This window comes from Bos taurus, chromosome 6, assembly GCF_002263795.3.
Source record: "Bos taurus isolate L1 Dominette 01449 registration number 42190680 breed Hereford chromosome 6, ARS-UCD2.0, whole genome shotgun sequence".
In the NCBI taxonomy this organism is placed as follows: Eukaryota; Metazoa; Chordata; class Mammalia; order Artiodactyla; family Bovidae; genus Bos; species Bos taurus.
Window position 1 is genome coordinate 71801797 of NC_037333.1, and position 24494 is coordinate 71826290.

The window sequence follows — 24494 nt, forward strand, 5'->3', positions numbered from 1 at the left end:
TGATTTAAGATGAAAAACATCTTAAATTTAAAACATCTTTAAAATTTTTTTAAATAAGAACATCTTAAAATTAAATTAACATTTAAGATGAAAACCATCTTAAAACAAAGACATTAAACACAGCACAAAATAAAACACCTCCGTACCCAGGTAAATACTATGGTATTCTTTTTTTAATGACTAATGTTATAGATGCTGAGGTCCAAACCACCTTTTTATTAAACATGAAATCTGAGTAAAATAATATGGTTGTGAAATAACTAATATAATGTCAAGAAATGTCTTTATCGTAAAATGAGTTGCAAAACTGTGCAGAGATCTAACACAAAGTTATTAAAGGATTTATCACTAAGTGGAGACATTCTGCCTAATGCATTATGAAATTTCTGGCACATTTCATTAAAAGGATATAATACTTCTCTTAAAATGGCATTTGGTCTTTAACCAATGGGACATCTTTTATATTCACAAAGAGTTAAGAAGCACCGATTATTAATGTGCTTCTTCTAAGTCCTTCATTCATGAATAGTCTTGGCTCTCAATCCTGAACTGCACACTAGAATCACAATCTGGGGATAAAGGATGGAGGCAGTAGTGTATAAAGGCTTCCCCAGGAGATTCTGACATGGAGCAAATAGAAATCATTAGATACAGAAAAGGCATGGGGAGGAAATAAATTGCTCACACTTATGGAAAAATTGTCTTCAACAAGCTGTTTTATACATAATTATATTGCTTTAAAGAAGTAAATATTACAAAATTATATATTCAACTTTTGCTATACACTGACATTAATCCCATATACTAAAGGAGCAGAATGGAAGAGAAAGAAATGCTAAAGAAGAAAGATGATCAAGATGTAACTAATTAAAAATACAACTTTATTAAACTCAGTCACCATCACAATAAGGAACAGATTCACGTTCTGTACTTTGATTTCCCAACTAGTTTAAGACAAAAGCTACATTATAATTTGCATTCCATTTCCCATAGAGAAAATTACTGTCTTTAATAATGTTGCGTCCAATTATTTATCTTGTCTGATATATGTAAGCCATATATCCCTTTTCCTCCCCACCCAATACAGGTGACTCTACAGCAATAATGGAACCCCCTGGTAATTCAACTGTCATTCCAACTGTAGCAAATGAAGGAGGAAAACACTGGACTGTGCCAGAAGTCAGGGCTCTAATAGGCATCTGGTCTGATCAAGGAATACAACAACAACTAGAGGGAACAATGAGAAATAAAAGGATATTTGAACAAATTGCTGCCAAGCTTCAGAAACTTGGAATAGAGAGAGATTGGAAGCAGTGCAGAACAAAGTACAAAAACTTAAAACATGAATACAAGATTGTAAGAACGGCTAGAGACCTAGGCATGGCTAAAAGCATGAAGTTTTTTACTGAGTTGGATGCTATCCTGGGACACAAGAAAACAGAAAACTCACAACAGGAATGCCAAGATGAAGAGCAAGCCACAGGATGTGCCCATGTAAAGATGGAAGAGGATCAGACAGGTAGGAAAGCAAAGAAAAGTAATCTTAACATCATGCTACCATATAGAAAAAGGTCAATAACCTGAATATAGTCTAAGGTAAATGGCAACCCACTCCAGTGTTCTTGCCTGGAAAATCCCATGGACGGAGGAGCCTGGTGGGCTGCCGTCTATGGGGTTGCACAGAGTCGGACACGACTGAAGTGACTTAGCAGCAGCAGTCTAAGGTAAATAGGTTTTACTAAATGAGATTCAACAAGCTAACTGCTCAATTTATCATGAAACAGATTTCATGCAAATTTGATCAGAACACAGAATGGTACAGAGTTATACAAAACAAGGAAAGAAAATTGAATTTCTAGAAGTTTAAAAAGACCAGTTTTACAGAAGCTAAAATAAAATTCTTGATGGCAGAAATTTAAAAAAATTTTTCATATCAGTTGTGGTAAAATTGTGAGTAAACAGAAAAAGTGCATTGAAAAACTCAGAAAAATACAAAACCTGTGACCTGTGAGAATGTGAGTTCTCTGAGGACACATCATAAAATTCTTCAAAATGAGTTTAACCTAAAGAATTGAGATGCAATTTACACAAAGACATGACTGCATGAAATAAACTGCATGCGTTCTAGCCAGGAGTCAGGAAATACAAGTTCTACCTCAGTCTCTGTGGAACTCTGAACTCAGGAGTGCCTCCTTCAGATTTGCTATGTAAAATGGTGGAATGGATGAAATGTTATTAAAGACTTCAAGTGGCCACAATGTTTCTAGATCTTAATATCAGCCTTAAATGACATAGTCTTAATTCTTTATTTTTATTCCTAATTAGAGGATAATTACTTTACAATATGATGATAGTTTCTGCCATACATCAACATGAATGAAGTCCTAATTCCTAAAAGTATGAGTGGGAAAAAGAGGGAAATGACAAAAAGTTAGGATTGGGAAATGGTGGTGAGAAGTCCTAAAATGTTTCATTACAAAACAAGGAAAGAAACTGGTCTGCTAGAAAACTATACATCTCCTCCATTGAAATTAAAATGTAAAATAACTAGTGATCAAGTAGCCCAAAAGCAATGGCATGATTGTGTTCACACAGTAACTACTGGAGATGCAGGTGAACATAATCTTGTCAGTTTTATGTCAAGACCTAGTTCAGTTCAGTCAGTCAGTCAGTTCAGTCGCTCAGTTGTGTCCGACTCTGCGACCCCATGAATCGCAGCACGCCAGGCCTCCCTGTCCATCCAACTCCCGGAGTTCACTCAGACTCACGTCCATCAAGTCAGTGATGCCATCCAGCCATCTCATCCTCTGTCGTCCCCTTCTCCTCCTGCCCCCAATCCCTCCCAGCATCAGAGTCTTTTCCAATGAGTCAACTCTTCACATGAGGTGGCCAAAGTACTGGAGTTTCAGCTTTAGCATCATTCCTTCCAAAGAAATCCCAGGGCTGATCTCCTTCAGAATGGACTGGCTGGATCTCCTTGCAGTCCAAGGGACTCACAAGAGTCTTCTCCAACACCACAGTTCAAAAGCATCAATTCTTCGGCACTCAGCTTTCTTCACAGTCCAACTCTCACATCCATACATGACCACAGGAAAAACCATAGCCTTGACTAGACGGACCTTTGTTAGCAAAGTAATGTCTCTGCTTTTGAATATGCTATCTAGGTTGGACATAACTTTTCTTCCAAGGAGTAAGCGTCTTTTAATTTCATGGCTGCAATCACCATCTGCAGTGATTTTGGAGCCCAAAAAAAGAAAGTCTGACACTGTTTCCACTGTTTCCCCATCTATCTGCCATGAAGTGATGGGACCAGATGCCATGATCTTCGTTTTCTGAATGTTGAGCTTTAAGCCAACTTTTTCACTCTCCTTTTTCACTTTCATCAAGAGGCTTTTGAGTTCCTCTTCACTTTCTGCCATAAGGGTGGTGTCATCTGCATATCTGAGGTTATTGAGATTTCTCCCGGCAATCTTGATTCCAGCTTGTGCTTCTTCTAGCCCAGCGTTTCTCATGATGTACTCTGCATAGAAGTTAAATAAGCAGGGTGACAATGTACAGCCTTGACGTACTCCTTTTCCTATTTGGAACCAGTCTGTTGTTCCATGTCCAGTTCTAAAGGTTGCTTCCCGACCTGCATATAGGTTTCTCAAGAGGCAGGTCAGGTGGTCTGGTATTCCCATCTCTTTCAGAATTCTCCACAGTCTATTGAGATCCACACAGTCAAAGGCTTTGGCATAGTCAATAAAGCAGAAATAGATGTTTTTCTGGAACTCTCTTGCTTTTTCAATGGTCCAGCAGATGTTGGCAATTTGATCTCTGGTTCCTCTGCCTTTTCTAAAACCAGCTTGAACATCTGGAAGTTCACGGTTCACGTATTGTTGAAGCCTGGCTTGGAGAATTTTGAGCATTACTTTACTAGCGTGTGAGATGAGTGCAATTGTGCAGTAGTTTGAGCACTCTTTGGCATTGCCTTTCTTTGGGATTGGAATGAAAATTGACCTTTTCCAGTCCTGTGGCCACTGCTGAGTTTTCCAAATTTGCTGGCATACTGAATGCAGCACTTTCATAGCATCATCTTTCAGGATTTGAAATAGCTCCACTGGAATTCCATCACCTCCACTAGCTTTGTTCATAGTGATGCTTTCTAAGGTCCGCTTGATTTCACATTCCAGGATGTCTGGCTCTAGGTGAGTGATCACACCATTGTGATTATCTTGGTCATGAAGATCTTTTTTGTATAGTTCTTCTGTGTATTCCTGCCACTTCCTTCTTAATATCTTCTGCTTCTGTTAGGTCCATACCATTTCTGTCCTTTATTGAGCCCATCTTCGCATGAAATGTTCCCTTGGTATCTCTAATTTTCTTGAAGAGATCTCTAGTCTTTCCCATTCTGTTGTTTTCCTCTATTTCTTTGCATTGATCGCTGAGGAAGGCTTTATCTCTTCTTGCTATTCTTTGGAACTCTTCATTCAGAGTTCCAAACTCTGCTTATATCTTTCCTTTTCTCCTTTGCCTTTCACTTCTCTTCTTTTCACAGCTATTTGTAAGGCCTCCTCAGACAGCCATTTTGCTTTTTTGCATTTCTTTTCCATGGGGATGGTCTTGATCCCTGTCTCCTGTACAATGTCACAAACCTCCAACCATAGTTCATCAGGCACTCTATCAGATCTAGTCCCTTAAATCTATTTCTCACTTCCATTGTATAATCATAAGGGATTTAATTTAGGTCATACCTGAATGGACTTCCCTGATGGCTCAGATGGTAAAGTGTCTGTCACAATGCAAGAGACCTGGGTTTGATCCCTGGGTTGGGAAGATTCCCTGGAGAAGGAAATGGCAACCCACTCCAGTACTCTTGCCTTGAAAATCCCATGGACAGAGGAGCTTGGTGCAGGCTACTGTCCATGGGGTCGCAAAGAGTCGGGCACGACTGAGCGACTTCACTTTCACTGAATGGTCTAGTGGTTTTCCCTACTTTCTTCAATTTCAGTCTGAATTTGGCAATAAGGAATTCATGATCTGAGCCACAGTCAGCTGCTGGTCTTGTTTTTGTTGACTGTATAGAGACTTATAACACCAGATGTTTAGTGACCTAAGACTAAAATATGTTTAAGGATGGGAATCTAATTACAGAAAAATAAACAACCACAGTTTTTAGTATCAAGTTCACTCTAAAAGGGAAAATACTATATTAGAGCTTAAAACATAGTTCTAAAAGTAAATAAAAAAACACACCACCATATATCCCACTGTATTTATACAGTTATTGCTGGAGATGCAGCTGAAGATGCCTTGGTCAGTAATATGTCAGGAGACTTAACAGAGACAGATATGAGACAAAGCCCTTGCACAGGTAAAACAATATTCTTGTTTTTATGTGTGTGTGTATGTAATGAAATACATGTTATTATAAGATGCTGCTGCTGCAGGTTGTGTCCCTCCCAAACTCATATGTTGAAACCCTAATCCCCACTGTTACTACATTTGGAGATGGCCTTTGGGAGAAAATTAGGTTTAGATGAGGTCATAAGGGTGAGGCCTGCAGTATTATGATGGTTGAATATACTTATATACATTGGGCTTCCCAGGTGGCTAAGTGGTAAAGAAGCCGCCTGCCAGTGCAGCAGAGGCAAAAGATGTCGGTTTGATCCCTAGGTCAAGATGATCCCCTGGAGGAGGGCAGAGAAACCGACTCCAGTATTCGTGCCTGGAAAAATCTCAGTCAGAGGAGCCTGGCGGGCTATAGTCCATAGTGTTGCAAAGAGTTGGACATGACTGAACGCACACACACGCACACACACCCATTATATACATTATATAATAGCCACAACATCTAACGTGTTATTATAAGAACATATACAAGTATGTTATAACATTATACAGTATTGTTGGATAATATTCACATTTCCAAAATGCAGAAATGGAAGGTGGAAATTATTAATGACAGTGAAGGTCCCTGTGGCTGCTGTTCATAGCAGCATCGGCATCATCTAGGAACTCATTCAAAATGCAAATTCTTGGGCCCCCTCCAGAACCAGAAATTTGGAGTGAGTTCCAGCAGTTCCGTATGTATTTAAGGTGATTCTGATACATGTTGAAGTTTGAGAACCACTGCCCTGTGGTATAGGGCACTTAGGGGATGCAGAGTGTGTTTCTTCTCTGATAGTTTGCCTTTTAGACAAAATTGAGGGAAGGAGGGTGACCAAGCTTCTAAGCAGAAGCCTAGCCGTCATAGACCTTGTGCTAGTCTTTCAGTCCAAAGCTTCATGCAGCACTGAAAAGTTTAAAAACCAATTCTGATCCAAAAACCAGGTGCCCCACAGTCTTGGCAAACTTCACGTTAAAAGCTCAATGGAAGAAAAGGAAAGCGGCTAGAACACTCAGTGACAGGTGAAAATGGAGAGAAATTAAGGCGACTAACCAAACAGGAATGTGCAGCTGACTAGTGGGACAACAAAGGTAAAGAAAACTCTGCGCTCCTAAGGATTCTAAAGGAGTAACTGCAATGACCCTTTGTCACTGGAAGTTAAAATCAGATTACCACATACAGTGTTTAATAAGAAAGAAAGGTTTCCATGAAAAAAGTTTAAAAACTTTAGAATATCTTTCTCATTTTTAAATCTTAAAATTTTTTTAAAGATTTTTCCAAAAAAATTCAGAAGATTAAAGCTCATTAGTGCTCTGGAGAGCTCATTTAAATACAACACCTCAGTATAACTTCTTTTATGTAGAAGGAAAATATTAAGCCAGATGTAAACTGACAGGTTTTAAAAATGGTACATTTACATGTTAATATGGAATATATCTAGAAAATATGAAACAGGATGTTTACAGTCATTTTAGAAACAACAGTACTTTAAACTTTCAAATGAATATAAAAGTAAAGGTATAAACCCACATAGATCCCAGCAGCTAAATATGTAAGAAAACACTTTATATATACTTCATGATGCACAAGTTGCTAGTCCACTACTTGGAAGACTGTTATGTTAAGCTTAAAGACATGGATATCTATCTTTAGAAAAAATCAGGTCAATAGGTAGAGGTCAGCTCATTTTATTTTTATGTGCTTAGTTGCTCAGTCATGTCTGACTCTGCAAACCCATGGACTGTAGTCTGCCAGGCTCCTCTGTCCATGAGGATTCTCTAGGCAAGAATACTAGAGTGGGTTGCCATGCCCTCCTCCAGGGGATCTTCCCAACCCAGGAATCGAACCCAGGTCTCTCTCATTGCAGATGGATTATTTACCATCTGAGCCACCAGGGAAGCCTATTTCGTTTTTACATTTTACTAATAAATATTGTTATCAGAGTTGTCATTGCTCCAATATTGTTAACATTCACTCTTCGTCATAAAACTGATCTCCCCAAAAGTAACACTTTACTATCTTAAAAGTATACTAAGCTGCTTCTTCTTCTTCTTCTTTTTTTTTTTTGTATTTCAAGTAAAAATTCAGCTAGAGCTGTGGACCTCCACATTCCAGATAACTAACTAGTTTCCAACTTAGAACCCCTGGAGATTTTGGTTTAGTATTATGTTGTAGAGTGGATTCAAGCTCCTGTATTTTTAGAGAAGATCATCAAGCATAGCCAAGGTGTCATGTTTTTAGAAAATAAGACCAGCAGAGGGCTGAAAAGAGTAACACATAAGATTCAATTTGATTCCAGTCGGGAGAAAATTAGCTACTTCGAGTAAATTATCACTTAAAAAATGTATGACCAATGAAATAAGCAGCAGCTAATCACTGGGAATTACCATAGAACACTCAGGCTCTATTACAATAAGTAAAAGGAAATGATATCTCGGTATCTCTAATTTTCTTGAAGAGATCTCTAGTCTTTCTCATTCCATTGTTTTCCTCCGTTTCTTTGCAAAGTGAAGGCTTTCTTATCTCTCCTTGCTATTCTTTGGAACTGTCCATTCAGATGGGCATATCTTTCCCTTTCTTCTCTGCCTTTCTTTTCTCTTCTTTTCTCAGCTATTTGTAAGGTCTCCTCAGACTACCATTTTGCCTTCTTGAAAATTTCTTTTTATTTAGGAAGGTTTGATCCCAGCCTCCTGTACAATGTTAGAAACCTCCGTCCATTGTTCTTGAGGCACTCTGGCTATGAGATCTAATCCCTTGAATCTATTTGTCACTTCCACTGTATAATCATAAGGGATATGACTTACGTCATAGCCAAATGGCCTAGTATGTTTCCCTACTTTCCTCAATTTAAGTCTGAATTTTACAATAAGCAGCACATAATCTGAGCCACAGTCAACTCCTGTTCTTGTTTTTGCTGACTATATAGAGCTGCTCCATCTTTGGCTGCAAAAATAATCAATCTGATTTCAGTGTCGACCATCCAGTAATGTCCATGTGTAGAGTCATCTCTTGTGTTGTTGGAAGAATGTGTTTGCTACAATCAGTGAGTTCTCTTGGCAAAACTCTGTTAGCCTTTGCCCTGCTTCAATCTGTACTCCAAGGCCAAACTTGCCTGTTACTCCAGGTATTTCTTGACTTCCTACTTTTGCATTCCAATCCTCTATGATGAAAAGGACATTTTTTTTGGTGTTAGTTCTAGAAAGCCTTGTAAGTCTTCATAGAACCATTCTACTTCAGCTTCTTCAGCTTTAGTGGCTGGGGCATAGACTTGGACTTCTGTGATGCTGAATGCCTTGCACTGGAAATGAACTGAGATTATTCTGTCATTTTTGTGATTGTACCCAAGTACTGTATTTTGAACTCTTTCACTATGAGGACTAATCCATTTCTTCTAAGGGATTCTTGCCCACAGTAGTAGATATAATGGTTATCTGAATTAGATTTGCCCATTTGTTCACTGATTTTTCAATTCCTAATTGACTCCTAAAATCTATTCCTAAAATGATTTAAACGAGGTAGAATACTTCAATACCTTGGTAATCAGGCCAAAGTCACTGCTTTCTAGTATAAGACAGTCACAGGCAGATCAACTCTGGCTCCAAGCGGTGGTTTGTTGTTGTTCAGTCACTAAGTCATGTCTGACTCTTTGCAACCCCAGAGATGGGCACATATATTCTATTAGAGGCCACTCTTATCATCAGTCCAAAAATCCTATGTGAAAGGCTACATGGCTCTTTTTAGAATAATCAAAAGGAAAAGAGTTTTATTTTCCTTTTGGCTGTAGTAAAATGTATTTCCAAAATTAAAATATTCACTATCCTGGCAATTTAACAAAAATTAGCAACATGATGGCCAGCAGAGGGCATTCAAATATCTATTGTTAGTATCTCAGGTGTGCCAAGCATCTTGTTTTCTCCAATTCATTTATTTCTTTTAATAGACTGAAGATTCATCTGTAGTTTTCTTTAAAATGGAATATTTAATTACTTCTGTATATTTTGCATACATTTGAATAATCTTAGGAGTAAAACTGTGCTCACTTTGCAACCCCATGGACTGTGGCCTGCCAAGCTACTCTGTCTATGGGGTTTTCCAGGGAGAAATACTAGAGTGGGTTGCCATTTCCTCCTCCAGGGGATCTTCCTGACCCAGGGATTGAACCTGTGTCTCCTGCATGGCAGGAGATTCTTTACCACTGAGTCACCCAGGATGCCCAGCAGTAAAATTATTATATAAATTTATGTACTTTAGTCATATTAAACAACATTGAGAACTTTTAAAAAAGTAAAAAGCTCAGACATAGGTAAGCTGATAAATTTAAACAGTCCACTTGTTAATTTAAAAAGCATACTTTCTATAATTCTTACTGTTTATACTTTAATAATCTTTTAAAAAGCTGTGACAAAATAAAGCTTATGGCTGGTCTTTGCCCCTAGCTCCTGGCACAGAGTTTGAAAAATCTTTGGAATTTCTAATGGTAGAAGTGTCTTTTTGTTTTTTGTCTTAATGATAGAACTTAGTACATACTGCAAGTGCACACACACACATTCATAGATGAGTACAAACAAGATTCCTAAATCATACTGGGGGATTGTAACAATGTATCTTTGAATTAACAGAATATTATGGTTTATAAAATGTTGTTGTTTAGTCACTAAGTCATGTCCAACTCTTTGCAACCCCATGGACTGTAACAAGACTCCTCTGTCCATGGGATTTTCCAGGCAAGAATACTGGAGTTCGTTGCCATTTCCTTCTCCAGGGATCGAACCTGTCTCCTGCATTGGCAGATGGATTCTTTACCACTGAGCCATCACGGAAGGCAAAGTGTAGAAGGGATAGTTATTATTTCTTACAATTCCATGTGAATCTATAATTATCTCAATAAAATTTCAATTAAAAGACAAACAGTAGATTAGGGAGCCCCCGGTCGATGAAACACAAGCTGGAATCAGGATTGCTGGGAGAAATATCAATCTCAGCTATGCAGATGATACCACCCTTATGGCAGAAAGCAAAGAAGAACTAAAGAGTCTCTTGATGAAAGTGAAAGAGCAGAGTGAAAAAGTTGACTTAAAACTCAACATTCAGAAAAAGAAGATCATGGCATCCAGTCCCATCACTTCATGGCAAATAGATGGGGAAACAATGGCAACAGTGACAGACTTTATTTTTCTGGGCTCCAAAATCACTGCAGATGGTGACTGCAGCCATGAAATTAAAACACACTTGCTCCTTGGAAGAAAAGCCATGACAAACCTAGACAGCATATTAAAAAGCAGAGGTATTACTTTGCCAACAAAGGTCCGTCTAGTCAAAGCTATGGTTTTTCCAGTAGTCATGTATGGATATGAGAGTTGGACTATAAAGAAAAGCTTAGCGCCAAAGAATTAACGCTTTTGAACTGTGGTGTTGAAGACTCTTGAGAGTCCCTTGGACTGCAAGGAGATCCAACCAGTCCATCCTAAAGGAAATCAGTCCTGAATATTCATTGGAAGGACTAATGCTGAAGCTGAAACTCCAATACTTTGGCCACCTGATAGGAAGAACGGACTCATTTGAAAAGACCCTGATGCTGGGAAAGACTGAAGGCAGGAAAAGTGGACGACAGAGGATGAGATGGTTGGATGGCATCACCAACTCAATGGACAAGAGTTTGAGCAAGCTCTGGGAGTTGGTGATGGACAGGGAAGCCTGGCGTGCTGCAGTCCGTGGGGTTGCAAAGAGTCGGACATAACTGAGCTACTAAACTGAACTGAACTGATATGGCTCTAGAGCACAACCCGTCATTTGAAGTCCTGATATTGCTAGAAGCTAAACTTCATTCTAGTCTCCTGGTCCAAACATGTCCTTCATAAGAAGATGAGGTCCTACCCTGATGTACATCTTCACACACCCACTGCGGCAATATGTTTACAGCCCTCTATCTATACTTTTGCCTCAAGGTTTATTAATACAAACCATTGTCTAATTGTAGAATAATCATTGCAAGTAACTATATAGACACCTATACTTACTAACATAGAATTCTTTTTTAAAAATGTTCAGTGTATAGGGAAGTACAGCTGAGACAAAAGAACACTACCATAACATTGCTATACTTCAACATAGCAATCCAACATACACATAGGAGGAGGAGCTTTCCCCAAATTACCAACAGCGCGGTTGTAAACATCCTGAACATATACTGGTCCACCAGGACAAATTCCTGTTACATTCACCATTTTAAGTTCCTTAAAATGTTAATCACTGTCTGCTTAATACCTCAATATGAAGACTGCTAAAACCACTTTAGAGTCTTTTATTCCTTTACATGTAGTGCAATAAGGATTATTCTTAGTTACAATGAGGACTGAATGAAAAAAAGAGCTGTAAGAGCTCTTTGGCAAGCATTAAAATGTAACAGTGAAAGCTGTTAAGCAAATTAGGTCACAAAGCACTTTTATACTTTCAAACCAAGCTTCCTGCCTTGTGACTTTTAAGGCAGACTACTTTTCAACATTGTGTTGGTGGTGAATCCTCTAAGGCCATCTTCAAATCTGGTTCAAGATGGCAAATGTCCTTGGCTTTGAGGTTACACTTTTGATGCTGGGATCCAGGCTTATTACGTTTTCAGTGTAGTCTTCACCTGCTGAAGTGCATTAGGGTTCTGTGAACAACACTGAAACTACTACTGTCTTTGTTTTCTGACAGAGGAAGACACTGCAAGTAATGCCTCAGATGAGGTGGGCGGCCCCACAGCACCACACGGTATCCCTGGGTCAGGTAAGGGATCTAAATTGTTGAATTTTAAATGTTCTTTTGATTTTTAAAGTCTAATATATACCAGTTGAAGTAGTTATAGGGAAGATGTCTACTATAGATAATCCCAAAGGCCTCATTATATTGTATACCTGAGTTGGTAGAGTTTATGTAGGGGAGTAAAGAAATGTCTATTCCTACTTCTTACTAAAAAAAAAAAAAATCTGTAAATACCAAGACACTCTGTATTCATAAATATGCAATCAAGGATACCTGTTGATGAAAAGCAGCTAAATTATTCTCACTAATATTGGGGGTTAATCTGTCTTATTTTAAAAACTTTGAATGTATGAAAAAAATTTTGATCCTCATATTGAAATTCTCAATGCTTTATGTCAGTCCAGTTTGCTTTAAATGAATGATACTGAAATACAGGATGTATCTAATAACTGTGAATCATATTGATTCATAGGAAATCATATTCCTTTAGAAGATGCTAAAAGTCATTTACAGATTATAATAGTGAGTGACACAGGCTGGAAAACACTGGTGTGACAAGGAGGTCAGAGCACTTATAAACATATGGTCTCATGAAAAAATTAAGCAAATGCTTGAAGGGGGCCACAAGAAATAAAGAAATATTTGAGGAAATTGCCAGAAGGTGAATGCAGTTTGGAATAGACAAGAGACTGGAAACAACGTCATACCAAATACATAAATTTTAAATTATGAATACAGAGTTTTACAAAAGAAAAATGTCAACCCTCAAAGAAAAATGAGATTTTATGAAGTTGATGGCCTCCTAAGACAACCATCTCTCAGAACTGCCAAATGGAAACAAGGTTACTATGTAATCTTGGACTTTTTAAGGTGAAAATTCTATAAACTTTCCTCTTTGCATTTAACTTAGCAAAAAATTCAATAATAAATTCCTAATACTATTTTATGTTCAAATGGCTCCCTAAATTATTATAAACCATATACCTATTAAGTCAAGAATTTCAATTTCTTTTCAAGTCTTTCCTAAAGATTTAGGAAAGTTTAGTACCAAAATCTGTAGAAGGCAATGGCAACCCACTCCAGTGTTCTTGCCTTGAGAATCCCAGGGACGGGGGAGCCTGGTGGGCTGCCATCGCTGGGGTCGCACAGAGTTGGACACAACTGAAGCGACTTAGCAGCAGCAGCAGCAACACCAAAATATTCCTAATTCTTAAACTCTTTCATCTGTCCAATCACTTAAATATTCTAACTGTAGAATACTTGAATGCTTGAAAACTAATGCAGTTTTAGACAATGTCATATAATGACTCTTTTCCTATGTTCTCTTGTTTAAGAATTATTTGAAAATCATACCAAAAACCCAAGAACTTTGAGCATCAAGAGAAAAGCACTTGAAGATGGTAAGAGTCTGAAATATGCCAACTTTTCCCACACTGATTAAAACTTCTGTAGCTTTTTCCTGATAGATGTTTATTCTTGTCCTTGACAAATCAAGACTATTGTTTATGAGCTGTGTGACAGCAAAAAATGCTGAAAAATCATTTCTTTCAGAGCTTATTAATAGTGAAAGTAACAAACAGAAACTTTCCCACCTCAAATTTCTGCACAATTATCTATCGTTAGCCTTTAAATTACACTTTTCTGTGACTGCCATTAGAATACTAGGATGTAAAAGGAAAACCCACACAAAGTAGTAAGTTCTGAATTTTGCTTTTCTCCAAAGGTAACTAACATGGCCATAACTTTTTAGTAATTCTACAAAAACTGAGAAGCCAGCTAATTATGAAGCTGTCATTCCAAACTGACCCATTATAAGTAACAGAAAAGGTTACTTATAATGTGGGTGCATGCTAAATGTCTTCAGTCATGTCTGACTCTGTGTGACCCTTTGACTGAAGCCCACCAGGCTCCTCTGTCCATGGGATTCTCCAGGCAAGAATACTGGAGTGGATTGCCATGCTCTCCTCCAGAGGATCTTCCTAACCCAGGGATCAAACCTGCATCTTTTACATCTCCTACATTGGCAGGCCTTCTTACCACTAGCACCACCTGGGAAGCCCAACCTAATATAGCATAAAGAAAAACAAAGACTATAAGAAAAGGCACTGGTCTGAGAAACAGAAAACCTAATTTTTCTAGTTTCTCTTTACCCTTAAAATTCAACATGGAGCAAATGACTGCATCTCTCTAGATTGCTAAAATAATCCAACTTTAGCATTTTATAGATTTATAATTGATCTAATTGTTTTGAGTTCACATAAATAGTTGAAGACCTCAGTTTTTACAAAGTGAAGACACCTGTGCACCTACCACTCAAATCAAGATATAAAACACTACCAGCACCCTAAAGACTCCCCCCCCCACTTCATTAATTATCCTGTTAGCCCCCATGCGTCCATGCTAAGTCGCTTCAGTTGTGTCTGACTCTATGTGACCCTATCGACTGCAGCCTGCCAGGCTCCTCTGTCCATGGAATTCTCCAGGCAAGAATATTGGAGTGGGTTTCCATGCCCTCCTCCAGGGGATCTTTCCAACTCAGGCATCGAACCCGCATCTCTTGCATCTCCTGCATTGACAGGTGGGTTCTTTACCACTAGCAGCACCTGGGAAGCCTGTTAGCCCTCGTAAAATTTATCAATGTTCATTACCATAGGCTAGTTTTATTAATAGAATCATACAATTGTCTTTTCCTTTAGTATGTATTTTGTAATGTCAAGCTTCTTTCACACAGCATTGTTTGAGAGTCATCCATGATTTTACTTGCAGCAGGAGTTTGTTCTTTTTTACTGCAATAAAATATTCCATAATAGGAACATACATCCCTCTACTTTCTCTATCCAATGTTCCCAGATTGGGGCTACTAAGAATAATGCTGCTATACAAATTCCTGTGCATGTCTCCCAATAAACATATGTATGCATCTCTGTTGAGTACACACCCAGGAGTGGGATGCAGGGTCACAGGGTATGCATATATCCAGGTAGTGTTCTAAGCACGTTATATATTAATACATTTAATCCCTACTACAACTCTCTGAGGTGAGTGATACCATGATTCCCATTTACAGAGGAGGAAATGGAGGCATGAACAAGTCTGCTCTGTTGCTCTACTGCCTCTCTGTGGGGGCAGGGACCATCAGCCTCGTATAGCACAGTATTCCTAGTGTCAACCACAGGGCCCTGCATACACACAGGACGAGCTCAACAAATATTTTTCGAATAAAATATTAGAGAATAGCAGGACTCCACTGTTCCCCAACCCTGCCCAACAACACTTATATCTCACGAAAGCTGAAAATTTTATTCTCCATTTTTTGACATAAATTACAAATCAGATGAGTTGCCTCATGTTTTCCTTCTCTCAATGCCCTTTAATGGATGTGTGACTGAAAAGGGAAACTGCTAAGGATTAACCACACGAAAGTATCATTCCCAATGCACTGACTTTGTGCACCGGATCTTTAAAATATACAAGCCTAGCCTAACAGGTGAGAAACAGAGTCAGAAATTAGGAGACTTTCCCAAGATCAAACTATTACTAGGAAACCTGGTAGACTTCAAGTCTTATGTTAAAGAGGCTGTTCCCAACACTTACCAGAACGACAAATCAGTAGTACCTTAAGATCCTTTGGGGGATAAGTCACTTTTCCAACTAAGGGAATGTAAAACACTAGAGGAATGTAACATGTTTGGCTATTATTTCTAAGAGATAAAAATCAAAAAAGTTAACCCCAGCCTTAATATGGCAATTCAAAGCAAGTTCTCTGATAATCTACTCCTGGGTTTCCCAACAAACTAAATGAAGACAACTGGGAACAAATTCCATAGGTTTGTCTGAGTGCATCCCTCCCCTCTACCTCCCAAGTGCCTTTCTAGTGATACGTTATATACTTTTTGCAGAACCAGCATCTGTATCTCTTAAGAAAACTGCTTCTGAGACCGCTGCAAATCAGCTTACTCAAAGAACAACAGAACCAAAAGATTCTTCAGAATATTTTTGCAGTCAGGAGACTCCCTATGTGACCCAACTTCATCAGGTAAATGTCATAAATTTTTAGAAAAGGTATGAAAATGTTTACCAGTTGTAGGGTTCAGTTCCTAACACAGGAAAATGATAATTCACTTGAAGGGCATTTTTGTCCCCTAACTAACTAAGGAAAGGCTAACTAGCTGATACATGTGATAAACGTCTGAAATTTTAGTAATTCCTTTTACGGAATCTTCAAATATGTCCATGTCATTCTAGTCTCCATTAACTGGGACTGTGGTTTAAAGATAAAGATCTCTAATCTACAATGGGGTGTATGGTTTGTCCCAACTCTGCAAACCTCAGAACTCATTGATGTTTAAGCCCAAAAAAGTAATTGATTATATTTATCTGGCATGAACAAGCACACACACACAGCTTTATAGCTGAAGAGGACAACCAATTAGCTTAACACTGAAAATTCCCCCTGACAGAAAGCAGAGCTATGGTATAAATCTGCAAGCAGCCAGGCTACTAAAAAAGAAGGATTTCTGGATGAACCCATCTGGATTAAGCATCCAGTGCATGACTGTCTAGTAATTGATATTCCATTTGTTTTTATATATAAAATACATAACACCACAACATTCAGGGGTTCTGTCATCCCTGACACTAAATATCTATGCCTAAGAGAGAACCAAAAACAATGCAAAAGTGATAGACATTTTAGTTTCTAGAGCCTTCTGCAACAGATCACCACCTGCCAATGTACACTGTATATAACTAATTCTATATTAAATTATAATAACCCATCTAGGCTTCAAATTTTGACATTCCTTGATTTACTGTCAAATGAAAACATTTTTTGAAAATTTATTTTATTGAAGTACAGTTGACTTACAATGTTAATTTCTGCTGTACAGCAAAGTGATTCAGCTATATTTATAACAAACATTCTTTTTCATATTCTTTTCCATTATGGTATCACAAGATATGTAATATAGTGTCCTGTGCTATACAGGAGGACCATGTTGTTGTTATCCATTCCATTAAAAACATTCTTTCTTACTCTTTCACCCCCACAGCAGCAGATTTTATCTTCTAGACATAAAGAAGTTTCATATTCTTAGAATCAGTTTCCCTAATGTGTGAGGACTTTTGCTAATTTAAAATTGTGAATTGGATAGGATTATGGGCAAGAACCAGCACTCTCAAAGAATCTTAATGATTCTATGCCTGCTGCTGCTGCTGCTAAGTCACTTCAGTCGTGTCCAACTCTGTGGGACCCCATAGACAGCAGCCCACCAGGCTCCCCCGTCCGTGGGATTCTCCAGGCAAGAACACTGGAGTGGGTTGCCATTTCCTTCTCCATGCATGAAAGTAAAAAGTGAAAGCAAAGTCGCTCAGTCGTGTCCGACTCTTAGAGACCCCATGGACTGCAGACTACCAAGCTCCTCCGTCCATGGGATTTTCCAGGCAAGTATACTAGAGTGGGGTGCCATTGCCTTCTCCGGATCCTATGCCTACACAAGGAAAATTTAAATGGTTTTCCACTAATACCTTTCTTCTCCAGAAGCTATTGAGTTTTTTGCCACTGTTACTGAAAGTATCACAAGGTCAATCTTCAACACCACAGTTTAGCAAATACTTGCTCTGTCAAATAAGCAGCCTGATAGAATCCATTAGGTTTCCTCTATCATCATGTAGTAATCACATTTTTATTGCCCTTCAGTTCAGTTCAGTTCAGTTCAGTTCATTCGACCAGTCGTGTCCAACTCTGCGACCCCATGAACCGCAGTACGCCAGGCCTCCCTGTCCATCACCAACTCCCGGAGTCCACCCAAACCCATGTTCATTGTGTCGGTGATGCCATCCAACCATCTTATCCTCTGTCGTCCCCTTCTCCTCCTGCCCTCAATCTTTCCCAGCATCAGGGTCTTTTCAAATGAGTCAGCTCTCCCCATCAGGTGGCCAAATGATCTCCACATCATTATCGCCCTTAGCTTGTATCAATATTATCTAATTTCATTAATTCTTTCACTTAAAAGCAACTGTAGAAAAGTGCATATAACTAGGAATAAAGTTATTCATAAAAAAAATTACCCTCCTTTTCTTTACACACACATTTAAATAGGAAATCTTGGGGATGAACTTTCTGAGTTAACTAAAAAAGTAAATAGTTAAAAAAAACCTCAAGGTCAGTCTCATATCTTCCTCACAGACCACCAGGCAACTCTAAAGATCCCTTGTGTTTGTACACCTCTTCCCATGACAGGATATCCAAAATAACTTCTCTGAAGAATGTTATAAACTCATGGTGTTATGGAGTACCATATGAATAGCTTTTAGTTTTTCCTTGGATTATATATATAATCCTCTCAATAACATAAATGTATTTTAAAATAAGATCTCTATTATGGTCAACCCACAGTTATCCAAAATTAATTCAAATTAAAAATATTCTTTTTGATTCATCCTAGAATTCTAAATTACTCTCAGCTTTTAGTAAACAAGGAATATACAAGATGTGAAACTCAAACCCAACTATTCTGGATCCTGAAAAAAGCAAAAAGCCTACTTCTACTTTAAGTTTGGTGGAGGTAAAGCTAATCATTTGGAATGCATTTATACATATTTCTCCCATATTGCTGATAAGTGTTATCACCAAGTTCCTTAACTGTTCTAGAAGTTGTTGCTGAGGTATCCTCTTATGGAAACTGTAATACTTTCAGTGATGTCAGGCTTAGGTTTATATTTCTTACCCTGAAGAAAACTGTTTATATTAAAACTTAGTTCAGTTAGTAGGAAATGGAAAGATCACAGAAGCAAAGTTATTTTTTAACTCAAAAGATCTATCAGTTTTTCAAAGTCAGTGTGTATTTTGTCATACAGGTTCTCTCCCTCTTTTAAAGAAGGGAATTATTTTGGCATTTCCCTTACTACTAATCTTTTCATTCATTATCTAAAATGTTTACCAAAGAATTTTTTGCACATTCACTACTCCTCCGTGATTGGATTATTATCTGTTGGAATTCATGAGATCTAGAACCGGTAGTTCCTTTTGAACATCAACCGATTCAGCCTCCCCGGGTTTGAATCCTTACATTCCCATAGCTATGATTTCGTTCAAATACACCATCTGCCCAATAGCTCTGCTCTTGCAAACAAAAGCTTGTGGTGGTTGCAGGCTCCCCGCGAAACCTCAAAGTGTATTGTAGGTCTAGGACTAGCAAACATCCCACACAGTTCTACCACAAGAACAGCTTCAGACTCTGGGAGATCAAAACGCGCAAGCAAAGAAGGAAGAACCCCGACTGGGCTAGTCCAGCCGACTAGAGCCTTACAATCTGGTCAGATCCAGGAGGGGTGCACTACACCGGGAGCGCGGAGAGCCCCTAAAGACCGTTAAGGGTGGCGGGGGACAGGCTGAAGTCCAGGGAGACAAGAGAGCCCCGGCGCACGCCTTGGCAATCTGGTGAATGCCACAGGAAGGTACCAGTCCAGGTAAGAGAGAGGTCCGGCCCCTGGTTCTCAGGTGCCCGCGAGATCGCCAACTCCGGCCGCGGGAAGCGGATAGGGCAGACGGAGAACACGAGCCGCCATCCCCACCCCTCACCCAGTCGCTCACCGGTGCTGCAGCCCCACGAGTCCCAGAGTGACCACATGTGGCACGTCTAGCTGCGTGGGCCACTCTCCTGAGGCGATGCACCCGAACACGCCACATTCCTCTCGGATCCCTAACTCCTCCAGCTCCATGTCGCCGCCGGAAGCACGTGGTGGGACCCGCCGCCGCTGCAGGGGTCTAAGCACCAACCAGTAGACTGTTCGGCCTGCAAGCCTCCGAAGCTCCGGCCGGGTACAGCAGCTTCCTTCGCAGCGGCTCGACCCTCGCTACTGCGGCGGCGCGTGCTTTCCCCTGAGAGGGATTTGTCTCCACCCCCTCCACTCTGCCCCGCCCCTCCGGGCCGGCCAATCAGCGAGGACGGAGGGCGAGGCCCCGCGGTTGAGGGGAGGAGTGACGGCCCTGTGGGGGTGGAGCTAGCCCTCTCCCTGAGCCCTGTGGGAGGATAATTTTTCCGCATGTGCATCTCTCCGTTATTTTCTAGCACCCAAGACGGAGGTAATGGAACTAACGGGGTTAATGTCATTTCTCTCCTAGAGGATATACACTTTGTATGTCCCTCCTCATATGCTTTTCCCCGAGCCGTCACTACTTGGTATGCTCCAACTTCTGAGCCGCTCTCTCTGGCGAGGAGGGGCCCGGTCAGCGAGCGGCAGTAAAGTGGGGAGGGGCTGCCAGTGCGCGCCATTTTTCTTTCCAAGAACTGCGCCCGCGCTGGGCGGGGCGGGGGCGCCCGCGTCGCTGCGCCTGCGCGGCGGGAAGCCTTGCTCCGGGGTCCACGTTCTGGGTAGGTTAGGGACCCGCGACATTCCGTGGCCGCGGAGATGTTCGAAGAGACCCGGAGGGGGCGCTAGGGGTCACGCGGCCATGCCAGGGGCGTGCCTGTGGGCGGTGCCTCGCTCCCCGGCCCCGTGAGCCTCTCTGATCGCGCTTTTTTTCCAGAGTCCTGCGTCTCTTCGCAGCGCGGCCGAAGGCCTCAGACCTCTCCGGACAATGGCGGCAGTCGAAGGTGAGTTAATTGGGCTCCGCAGGAGTTGGGACTCCACAGTCTTCCCGCCTCTCTCACGCTGGCCTGTGCGCTGTTCTTGGCTCCCCACGGCATCCTTCCCCGGACTATGCCCCGTCTCCCTGCATCCTCCTCTCTAGGCCACTGGGCGCGCGGGCACGTGGCCCTGACGCTGCGGAGCCGTGCGTTGGAAACAAAGCGCTCCGGGGCCTCCGAACTTTTTGTAACATCCAGAACTTCTCATGGAATGAGGAAAAGGCGCAAAGGGCCATTGGAACGAGTGATGGCCAGAAATTAGAGAGATACCTGCAAATCGCGTTTGCAATCAATAGGTATTGCAAAACAAACGCAGGAACATCTAATGTTGATTCCCGAAACCAAAGTCTTGCTTTTCCCTTTAGGTTAATAATAGCCTGTTTCAGAAAATTAATAATTGAACCTTCTGAAAATTTTTATATTTCCTGTCGAGATTTTGTTTTTAGCCATTTTATGCCAGTGAGAGTTTCAAAGTGAAGTGAAAGTAAAGCCGCTCAGTCGTGTCCGACTCTTTTCAAAACCACCAGGCAAAAAGTTTCTTGCTTCACTTTGCATTTATCATGTTACATATTTATAATCGTTTTGTCCATGCGTGATGAGGATCCTCAGGAAAGATAGTTTGTGCTATTTTTACTTCTAAATTATATCCAAAGTAGTACCATTTCAACTCATAATCAATATAAAAACTGTGATTTTTGCGAGTTTTTAAAAAAATATTGAAATCCACTGTGTATTTTACACTTACATCATCTCAATTTGGAGTAGCCACATTTCAAATGTTTCATAGGCACCTGTGGCTAGTGGCTGTTCTTTATTGGACAGCACCATCCTAGATGTGTAGTTTTCCATACTCTTAAATTTCAATTCCATGAATTATTCTCAGTCCTCATCAGCCTCTTCTGAATTCATCTATGAATTTATAGCAAGCATTTTGGCACTGGTAGCAATTGTCTTCTATAATGTTATGTTATTTCTATTAATGGATAGAAAAGCAAATTAGGTAATAAATCATGATTCAGGGGATTCCCTAATTGCCCAGTGGTTAGAACTCCATGCTTCCATTGCAGGGGGCAGTTTGGCAAACTAAGATTCCACAAGCCACAGTGGGATGGCCATAAATAAATAAATGCCGATTCAACTAAATTGAGAGGGAATAGCATTGGGTACAGACTTCTAACCTAGGCACCATCCTTAACTGTCCATATTTCCCATATTGAATCAATTGTTATTAAAACTTTTACCTTGTAAATAGCTTGAGTCTTATCCCACTTTTTTTTTCTTTAGCCCAGGTTATTTGTCACCTGGCTTGCTGCTACAGCATCCTAACTGGTCTGTCACTCGGTGGTTTTCTTCCACCAGCCCTGCCTCATCTCATTCTCCACACAGCAGCCTAATGGTCTTTGTAACAGACATCTGCCGTTTTACTGATGTGGTTAAGCTTAATGAGGTCTAAACTCAACCAGCGTGGTTTGTGAGACCTGAAGGATGAATAGTGGGATGGAAGGGGAGGAAACAGTGTTCGGGGCCTATGGAAGAGCATGTCAGAAGCCTGAGAGGAGGATTTAGAGATTACAGGAAGTTAGGGTTCTCAGTTCAGTTCAGCCACTCAGTTGTGTCCAACTCTTTGCGACCCCATGGACTGCAGCATGCCAGGCCTCCCTGTCCATCACCAATACCCGGAGTTTACTCAAACTCATGTCCATTGAGTCAGTGATGCCATCCAACCATCTCATCTTCTGTTGTCCCCTTCTCCTTGCGCCTTCAATCTTTCCCAGCATCAGGGTCTTTTCCGGTGAGTCAGCTCTTCGCATCAGGTGGCTAAAGTATTGGAGTTTCAGCATCAGTCCTTCCAATGAATATTCAGGACTGATTTCCCTTAGGATGGACTGGTTGGATCTCCTTGCAGTCCAGGAGACTCTCAAGAGTCTACTCCAAAACCACAGTTCAAAAGCATCAATTCTTCCGTGCTCAGCTTTCTTTATAGTCCAACTCTCACATCATACATGACTACTGGAAAAAACCATAGCTTTGACTAGACTGACCTTTGTTGGCAAAGTAATGTCTCTTTTTTTTAATATGCTGTCTAGGTTGGTCATAACTTTCCTTCCAAGGAGCTGCTGCTGCTAAGTCACTTCAGTCGTGTCTGACTCTTTGTGACCCCATAGACGGCAGCCCACCAGCCTCCCTTGTCCCTGGGATTCTCCAGGCAAAAACACCGGAGTGGGTTGCCATTTCCTTCTCCAGTGGGTGAAAGTGAAGTCACTCAGTCGTGTCCGACTCTTAGCGACCCCATGGACTGCAGCCTACCAGGCTCCTCTGTCCATGGGGTTTTCCAGGCAAGAGTACTGGAGTGGGGTGCCATTGCCTTCTCCTTCCAAGGAGCAAGTGTCTTTTAATTTCAAGGCTGCACTCACCATCTGCAGTGATTTTGGAGCCCCCCAAAATAAAGTCTGTCACTGTTTCTATTGCTTCCCCATCTATTTGCCATGAAGTGATGGGACCAGATGCTATGATCTTAGTTTATTGAATGTTGAGTTTTAAGCCAACTTTTTCACTCTCCCCTTTCACTTTCATCAAGAGGCTCTTTACTTCTTCTTCACTTTCTGCCATAAGGGTGGTGTCATCTGTATATCTGAGGTTATTGATATTTCTCCTGACAGTCTTGATTCCAGCTTGTGCTTCATCCATCCCAGCGTTTCTCATGATGTACTCTGCATAGAAGTTAAATAAGCAGGGTGACAATATACAGCCTTGACATACTCCTTTCCTTATTTGGAACCAGTCTGTTCCATGTCCAGTTCTAACTGTTGCTTCCTGACCTGCATACAGATTTCTCAGGAGCTAGGTCAAGTGGTCTGGTATTCCCATCTCTTTTAGAATTTTTCACAGTTTGTTGTGATCCACGCAAAGGCTTTGGCATAGTCAATAAAGCAGAATTTATGTTTTTCTGGAATTCTCTTTCTTTTTCAATGATCCAGCAGATGTTGACAGTTTTGATCTCTGGTTCCTCAGCCTTTTCTAAATCCAGCTTGAACATCTGGAATTTTAACAGTTCATGTACTGTTGAAGCCTGGCTTGGAGAATTTTGAGCATTACTTTACTAGCGTGTAAGATGAGTAATTGTGTGGTAACTTGAGCATTCTTTGGCATTGCCTTTCTTTGAGATTGTAATGAAAACTGACCTTGCCCAGTCCTGTGGTCACTGCTGAGTTTTCCAAATTTGCTGGCATATTGAGTGCAGTTAGGGTTCTAGGAAGGGAATAAAGAAATCTGAATTTGGAGCGCTAAGCTAGTGCTACATCTTGGAAGGACCTTTTAAACCTTGTCAGTGAATCAAGACATCACAATAAGAGGATGGGGATTCATCCTCTGAATTATGTACCCTGCAGATGCAGCCATTGAACTGAGCTGGTAACTGTTTCATTTAATGTTTATCTTCACTCCCTGTTGATGTGACCTCTGCCCCTTCTTCAGGTTTATCTCCTGCCTTTCCTTTGGACTTCTCAGCTGCTGCCCCCAGCCCCTTCTCTGCCCAGCAGGAGTATACACACACACAGTGTTGCAAACTTGCTGAAGTTCTGCCATGCACTCTCTCACCCCCTGGTCTTCTTTCACTGCCACTCCCTACCTCTTGACCGTTCCTTGGATCTCAGCCTAACCCTCACTTTGTTCTAGATGACAGAGGTTAGGTTAAGTGGTCCTGCTGTGAACCTGTGGTCCACAGTCTCTGTATTTCTCACATTATACTTATTATG

The 24494-nt window shown here is 40.6% G+C and overlaps 2 protein-coding genes across 8 annotated transcripts in view; one reads left to right on the forward strand and one right to left on the reverse strand.

The window, feature by feature from the left end:
* The window catches only part of PPAT (phosphoribosyl pyrophosphate amidotransferase), a 41177-nt gene extending 21204 nt beyond the window's left edge, over positions 1-19973 (reverse strand). Inside the window, exon 1 of one of the 2 annotated variants that reach the window (XM_005207956.5) lies at positions 19704-19973. In XM_005207956.5, coding sequence (XP_005208013.1) covers positions 19704-19831 — 128 coding nt within the window. In that variant the 5' untranslated portion in view covers positions 19832-19973. 2 annotated transcript variants of the gene reach the window in all.
* The window catches only part of PAICS (phosphoribosylaminoimidazole carboxylase and phosphoribosylaminoimidazolesuccinocarboxamide synthase), a 47382-nt gene that overhangs the window by 5140 nt on the left and 17748 nt on the right, over positions 1-24494 (forward strand). The window contains exons 3-8 of one of the 6 annotated variants that reach the window (XM_005207945.5): positions 1088-1519; positions 5264-5353; positions 12062-12133; positions 13444-13509; positions 16009-16145; positions 20640-20706. In XM_005207945.5, coding sequence (XP_005208002.2) covers positions 1088-1519; positions 5264-5353; positions 12062-12133; positions 13444-13509; positions 16009-16145; positions 20640-20706 — 864 coding nt within the window. Of the gene's footprint in view, positions 1-1087; positions 1520-5263; positions 5354-12061; positions 12134-13443; positions 13510-16008; positions 16146-20109; positions 20196-20422; positions 20707-24494 lie in introns of those variants that run through there. The other 5 variants (XM_005207946.5, XM_024993061.2, XM_005207947.4 and 2 more) reach the window with 5 other exon arrangements.